The following is a 7,870-nucleotide window of genomic DNA, read 5'->3' on the forward strand; positions in this document are numbered from 1 at the left end:
CAAATACCACCCCACCCTATTGCTCTAGTTCTTGTAAAGAAGTCCTTTGTCTAATAATTAACAATGCTATTTTGAATTTTACCAATGAACATAAACAGAATCAACAAGCTTAGTAGCTGCCTCACATTCACAGGAGAATCAGAAAGGTGTTTTTGAACGAAGGTCTCAGTGGTTACAGGATTTTGTTCAAAGTGAGGATGACTTTTATTTGTAAACCAGTAGCAAAATGTCTAGAGCTATGCTGGTTAAATTGGCTCTCCGGAGGGGCGCCTGGGTGGCTCAGTGGGTTAAGCATCTGCCTTTGGCTCAGGTCATGATCCCAGGGTCCTGGGATCCAGGTCCGCGTCAGGAGTCTGCTTCTGCTTCTCCTTCTGCCCCTTCCCCTGGCATTTGCTGATTACTGTGGCATAAATACTCCCACCCCTGACGAGTGGGAGATGATTTTGTTGAAGTTGTCTCACCAAGTAAATATTTACATATGAAGCTCATCTCCCATTCCCCCAACACATCGGTCCACACAAATAGGTATACTTTGATTCTTCTTCTGACTACTCAAAAAGGACGGAGAGAAACAGCTGTCTTCTGGGCATGAAATTGCCAGGTAAGAGCTACACAGCTGGGAAGAGAAAACCAAACCAGGTAACTCTGATCCTTTTCTTTGGAAGAGACTAAGTTGGAAACGTCACCTTTTTTTTTGGACCCAAATGGAGACTCCAAGAGTTCTAGTCTTTCTCCTAAAAGGATGGTGACCATGGTGAACTCCACTGGGCAAAAGAAAATTCTAAATACAAAGCTCTTCCAAAACGTTAACCGTGGCAACCACCGTTATGGTTACCCAGGATAACCAAAAAAAATCACAGAATCCAGGTTCAACGGTCCACAGACCACTTGTCCAAAATGGAGATAGAATTCAGTCCTTTAACTTTTTCTACTTCTCCATGCGAGGCCACAAGGATTAGGAAGCTTTCCTTAGCATTAATTCAATCTGGGAAAACTTTAATCTCCGTGCAATATCCAGGGAACTCTCACCACGCTGAGGAGAAAAAGAAATCAGAGTTATTTGTCTCTGATACAGTCCAACATCAAAGCCAAAGTTCTAGTCAACAGTCCAGATCGACTGATTCACACTCTTAGCAATGGCCTTAAATGTCATTTGGCTCTAACAGTAATAGGATAAATTAATTGCTTAATGAGGACAGTATATTTTGCTCTTAAAAACATCAGAGGAAATTAATTCACTACGACAAAAAGCTGAACTCAGAAGACGATGCTGCTAGAAGGGACCTCGGATGCTGGTCCACAGATGCTTACCTTGTTCTTGATTGTGGGGTCAGCACGAGCTTCCAGAAGCAGAGGGATAAGGGTCTGGTTTTTCATTTGGCAGGCGTAATGCAGGGCTGTGTAGCCATACTGAAACAGAGGACCAAACAGTGCATCTGCGCTCTTGGTATAATTTAAAACACTAACTACAAGTCAAAAGAAATGTCTAGGTGGGGTGTCTGTGACCCCCAGTTTTGGCTTTCAAAAAGCAGCCAAGCCACTGTGGTTTTGGCACGTGGACAAAATAACATCAGACCTTATTAACTCTTCTGAGATCATAGTGAATAATGTTGCGATCGGTTACTTTTATTGAGTGGTGAGATGGTTTAAGTGGAAGATCTGGCTCCCAACGTGCCATGGGGAATAAAGAATCTAATTACCTAAAAGCACAACGCACTGCATCACTTAGAGGTAGAAAAACGACCTGAATATTCAGACAGTTTTAGAAAAATGGTGGGGAAAGTGTGTGTGCACATGAGTGTGCACTCAAATGTCATCATGCAACTAGAGACACACAGAGGACCAGAAAAGTAGGGGCCCCAGGGCGGTTAGGTTGGTTAAGTGTCTGCCTTCGGCTCAGGTCATGATCTCAGAGACCTGGGATCGAGTCCTGCATAGGGCTCCCTGCTCATCGGGGAGTTTGTTCTAGCCTGTGCCTGCTGCTCCCCTTGGTTGTGTTCTCTCTCTTTCTCTCTCTGACAAATAAATAAAATCTTTTTTTAAAAAATCTTTGAGCAATTTTGACCACAAAGTTTTCAACCTTTTGAATTTAAGTGAGAAGACAAAGAAAAATCTTCAACAAACCTTTCCCTAATCTTTCATAACATCTTACTTAGTACATTTCATATCTAAGGAAACGGTGGAGTGTAGTGGTCATCTACTCCAATTAATCCAAAAATCCTATTTTAAATAAAAGGAAGCACATGCTTTGCATAAACTTATTCCTTTGTGTTCTCCCACACAAATTAGGGACCACAAAGAAAATACTGGTTCTTTTCGACTCTAATTTCAAATCGCCTACTTTTCTGATACTGAATGGAGAAGCCAAAATTTCATCCAATTAATGGAAGCAAATAAAAGTGCATACCAATAAACATTTGATTCATTTAAGGGAGGAAGAGGGGGACAGGGGTGAAAGGTAAAAACAAAACCTGATATTTAGAAACAGAAGTTCAGGGCTCCGGCCTGCTGGACACTGCCCTTGCCACCGTCTGGGCTCCTTGACCTTGATCCTTACCGATCTAGTTAACAGACGGGGACTCTTACAAGTGAGCTGGGAGCTCGGCTGCAGCAGCCGGTACTCTGGGCCAGGCACACTGAGAAGCACTTTAAACAGTCAGCCTTGCAAGGTGGGTGCTGTCAACATCCTCGCTTTGCAAGTGAGCAAACCTACAAGCTTATGACCAGCCACAACACACACAGGCATAAAGGGACAAGCCTAGTTTGACACGTAGGCATTCAGACTCCAGCGTCTTCATGACGGAGGATGGGAGTTTCTCAGCAGAGCTGCCTTTTCCCATAACTTCTCACCAAGGGTGGAGCAGTTCTTTTAAAACATGTCCTCATGTTGAAAATAGAACTACCTTATGACCCAGCAATTGCACTACTGGGTATTTACCCTAAAGATACAAATGCAGTGATCTGAAGGGGCACATGCACCCGAATGTTTATAGCAGCAATGTCCACAATAGCCAAACTATGGAAAGAACCTAAATGTCCATCAACAGATGAATGGATCAAGAAGATGTGGTATATATACACAATGGAATACTATGCAGCCATCAAAAGGAATGAAATCTTGCCATTTGTGACAGCGTGGATGGAACTAGAGGGTATCATGCTTAGCGAAATAAGTCAATCGAAGAAAGACAACTATCATATGATCTCCCTGATATGAGGAAGTGGAGATGCAACATGGGAGCTTAAGGGGGTAGGAGAAGAATAAATGAAATGAGATGGGATTGGGAGGGAGACAAACCATAAGTGACTCTTAATCTCACAAAACAAACTGAGGGTTGCTGGGGGGAAGGGGGTTGGAAGACGGGGGGTGGGATTATGGACATTGGGGAGGGTATGTGCTATGGTGAGTGCTGTGAAGTGTGTAAACCTGGCGATTCACAGACCTGTACCCATGGGGATAAAAATATATTATATGTTTATAAAAAAAATTTTAAAAATTAAAATAAAAAACAACATGTCCTCTAGTCAATAAAGATGTTATTCCCATGACTTTCATGGCAAGAGCCTAACAACTTCAAGGCTGCCTGACTAGCAGTGAAAACGAAAAGAAAGCAAGCAAAACATAAAGAAAGCCAGGGAAAACGGAGAGGCGTCTAGGAAAATAAAGCCAGTAAGTTTGTAGGTGACAAATACACTGCCTGCACACAGCATTTTGAATATTCTTTCTAAACGACTGCACCCACGAACTTACACAGTCTGCGGCGTTCACGTCCACCCCGGCGTTGAGCAACATTCGGACAAGAGCCTCATTCTGCTTGGTCTTTGACACCTGTTACAAAGAGCAAATATGGAAGACGTTCATTGACAACACTTTTCTCCATCTTATGCCTAGACTATTCTACTCAACAGATTTATTTTAATCCAACCCCTTTATGGGTCTCTGCATCGGTCTTAAAATTCCCCCACGTCCCCGCCCCCTCTGATATCAGGCAGGTAAAGCCTGGGTTCTCAGAGAGTGGTCCTGGGATAGCTGCATCAGCCTCTGGGAAATTGGAAATGTGAATTTAGTGGCCCCATGCCAGACCTCCCTCCTTTGCCTGGTAAATCCATGTTTAATATCCCAGCCCAAGCCCCTCTTTCCTCCAGGAGGCTTTCTCTGACCTACCGCCCTTGGTGGAATCTCTCCTCTGGGAGAAGATCACCTCCCCATATCACCTACTTTGTAGTAAGTTTACATGCATTTCTGTGGTTATTTCATTAATGACCCATTCTTCAGTCCTCTCTGACTCTCATGAGGACAACAACGACACCTGTTTGCTTCCCAACTGCATCCCTTCCAGCCAGCCGTGTGTGCACAGAGTAAGTCCGCAGTAAGTGTGTGTTGAATGATCGAACGAAGGAACGAAATGAACAAGACTCCTCAGAAATCCACGCTTCCTGCCCCATCCCCTGAGATTCTGACCACAGGACAGGTTGAGCAACCCTCCAACATCCCATTGCTTTAGGGAGGGCAGTTCTCAGGGAACAGGTGGGCAAGTCCTGAAGATCAGCCCCTTTGCCTAGCAGGAAGCCCCACCCACTCTCCTTCTTTATTTGCAATTCCCTCCCACGACAACATCTACACAGCCTAGACAGGCTCCCCCTTTCTCTGATGTAACTCAGTCCTTTCTGGTTCCTTCCTCTAAAATGTCTTTTCTCACCACTACAACTTGTGCTTAATTTTAAAACTCCGACTATCTTCGAAAGCAGGGTTGTGTGTCAACAAGCTCTAAACGAGCCTTGTTCATCACCCTTGTGATCGTTCTGGAAATGAATGGCAGATCCCTCGCCTGCCCAGAAATGGCAAATATACCAATGTTCTGCACTAAATATGCAATTAATTTTTTAAGAACTTTTCCAGGATATAAGCAAATGATGTGTTTCTCAGTGACTTGTGTTTTCTTTTTTCCATAAATCCAAGCATCAAAATCAGCATTATCATATTTAATTAGAGTTTCACAAATTGTGACATTTAAATACCCAAGGAGGTAATTACACTTTCAATGGGCAGACATCGTCCTGGAGCCTCTCGTAGCAAAAATAACCAACGTCCACGGTCTATTAGCTACAGGGAGAAGGGAGCTCGGTCATTTAATTGGATTAAGTGACACATCTGCTGAGTCATCACTCAAGGATGGACATGGACTCCAGGGAACCAGATGGGAAAAAGGGAATGAGTCAGGGCAAAGCTGTTGTTCCATTTTAAAAAACCAACGTAACCATTTCACACTTCAACTCATACTCTTCTACTCTTCTTCTACTCAACTTCACCTCTTCTACTCATAAAATGACTTGCGTTCCTACATCAAGTGTATCTTTTGTTATTCAGCTCTGTCAAGGGAAAAGGTTGGCTTTAAATTCTCTGTAAAGATGATTGGTGTTTGTCAACCTCTGGCTGCAAATATCCTGGGATCTGTTTTTTAACTCAAGACAGGGCAGGTCCAGAAAAATCGGAAACTCAAAAGATGTGTGCAAAGACACAAGTGGGGATTTTTTTTTTTTTTAAACATTCAGGATTTTCTGCTTTCTTCAGATGATTCTTAATCAAAATTAATTTAGTTTTCTAAATAAACATCTCACAGATGATTTTACCACAGATCAACCTAGTTGGCTGCCTTTCTTCTCACTTTCCTTCAATCCCAGCATTATGTGGATATTGGAAATGTCATTTTTCGAATACCAACCAGGAGTTTATTTTGTTACTGTTTCTCTACATTGTACTGGCCCAGCAAAACTTGCTGAGTCATGCTGTTGATCTCTCCATTTACCCTTTGATCACACCTGTATTACTTACCATGAGGAAATACCCGATAAGCAGAACGGGCATTAAGAGGATGATGAGGAGGTAATCAAAGAAGGTAAATTTTTTCTTCACAGCATAATGCAAGCAGTTTCTCTCTTTCTGAAAATTAAGAAAATAAAATAGAGAAATAAAGAAATTCTTTATTAACATTTGTCTCAAATTTCATATTTTCAGATTGCCGTATCAAAAAGTTTCATTCATGGGGCACTTGGCTGGCTCAGTTGGTAGAGCATGCAAACTTTTGATCTCAGGGTCATGAGTTCAAGCCCCATGTTAGGCAGGAGAGTTTACTTTAAAAAAGAGGCAGGGGGCACCTGGGTGGCTCAGTGGGTTGAGCCTCTGCCTTTGACTCAGGTCATGATCTCAGAGTCCTGAGATCAAGTCCCACATCAGGCTCTCTGCTCAACGGGGATCCTGCTTCCCCCTCTCTCTGCCTGCCTCTCTGCCTACTTGTGATCTCTCTCTCTCTCTCTGTTGAATAAGTGAATAAAATCTTAAAAAAAAAAAAGACTACATTATTTAACAAAAAAAAAAGGTTAGTTTACGCTTTTTATTTTTATGGTGGGTACCCATGGCAACTCTTTCTGTGGAGAGTATCTGATTAATAAGTCCATGTCTCCATTGATGAGAATGTCAAACACAGTATAGTCTACAGATTCTCAGGGCGGGCGCCTAGGTGGCTCAGTCAGTTAAGCAACCAGCTCTTGGTTTTGGCTCATGTCATGATCTCAGGGTTGGGGAATGGAGTCCACATGTGGGCTCTGTGGGAAGTCTGCTTGAGATTCTCTCTCTCTCTCTCTCCCCTTCTGCTTCTTCCCCCACTCACACGTGCTCTCTAGCTCTCAAAAAATCTATGAATAAATTTTTTTTCTAAAGATTTTATTTATATATTTGAGAGAGAATGAGTGAGAGAGAGCATGAGAGAGTTGAGGGTCAGAGGGAGGAGCAGACTCCCCAAGGAGCTGGGAGCCTGATGCAGGACTCGATCCTGGAAGTCCGGGATCATGACCTGAGCCGAAGATAGTCGCCCAACCAACTGAGCCACCCAGGCGCCCCATAATTTTTTTTTTTTTTTTAAAAGATGGATTCTCACATGCATGCTAGTTTTTGGGGGGAAAAATACATTGAGATATAAACATAGGACTGAATTCAGTGTGAAAAGCTATCATTATCCCTGACTCATCTATGGTATATGATTACTCATTTTGTGGTTTGTTTATGGGAAAATCTTAACCACGTGGCATATATTTTCCTGTTCCTACATGCATACACGCAGTGCTGGAAGAATGGAATTAAATCAATTTAATTCTTCAAATATGTGAATATTTGTCAGGCAACAGACTTAAGCTTCTAGAGGTTATGGGGGGATGTAAAGCTTCCGGGCCTCATAATCAAACAAAGGTAGACAGAAACAAGCCCAATAAATGTAATGCAAAACAGTCCATGGTGACTGGAACACCAACCAAATCAATGCGAAGAGAGAGAAAGCCAGAGAGAAAAGAGATGATAGTTTCCACTTGGGGGGAGGTGCTATTTTTAAATAAGAAAAATTTTTGTTTTTTTAATATATATGTTCTTTGTAAAAATTTTGTAAACTAGACAAGGATATAATTACAGAATTTAAAATCACCCATTATCAAATAGCCCAGAAATAATTGTTGACATTTTGGCTGGATTGTCTTCCAGTCTTTTAACATGCATTATATGGGGACACCTCCTTGGCTCAGTCAGTTAAGCGACTACCTTTAGCTCAGGTCATGATCCCAGAATCCAGGGATCGAGCCCCAAATCAGGCTCCTTACTCAGAGGGGAGCCTGCTTCTTCCTCTCTCTCTGCTACTCCCCCTGCTTGTGCTTTCTCTCTGTTAAATAAATAAACAAAATATTAAAATAAAATAAGACCAAATGCATTATGTCGGATTTTAAAATGTAGGGTCATACTGCATGTACAAAGTCATGTCCGCTTTTTCCCATGCCCTTTAAAACTTTTAAACATAGGACTAAAACAGCTGTATGACTTCCTATTGAC

The 7,870-nt window shown here is 42.2% G+C and overlaps 1 protein-coding gene across 2 annotated transcripts in view; it reads right to left on the bottom strand.

Annotated features, from left to right (window-relative positions):
- Nucleotides 1-180: 180 nt before the first annotated feature.
- ANKRD22 (ankyrin repeat domain 22) overlaps nucleotides 181-7,870 on the bottom strand; it is a 21,934-nt gene continuing 14,244 nt past the window's right edge. Inside the window, exons 3-6 of one of the 2 annotated variants that reach the window (XM_082721083.1) lie at nucleotides 5,834-5,941; nucleotides 3,752-3,829; nucleotides 1,312-1,410; nucleotides 181-1,033 (exon numbers count right to left, since the gene is read on the bottom strand). In XM_082721083.1, coding sequence (XP_082577209.1) covers nucleotides 956-1,033; nucleotides 1,312-1,410; nucleotides 3,752-3,829; nucleotides 5,834-5,866 — 288 coding nt within the window. In that variant the 5' untranslated portion in view covers nucleotides 5,867-5,941 and the 3' untranslated portion in view covers nucleotides 181-955. Of the gene's footprint in view, nucleotides 1,034-1,311; nucleotides 1,411-3,751; nucleotides 3,830-5,833; nucleotides 6,008-7,870 lie in introns of those variants that run through there. The other variant, XM_082721082.1, reaches the window with a different exon arrangement.

This window comes from Mustela nivalis (assembly GCF_964662115.1).
Source record: "Mustela nivalis genome assembly, chromosome: 2".
Taxonomy (NCBI): domain Eukaryota; kingdom Metazoa; phylum Chordata; class Mammalia; order Carnivora; family Mustelidae; genus Mustela; species Mustela nivalis.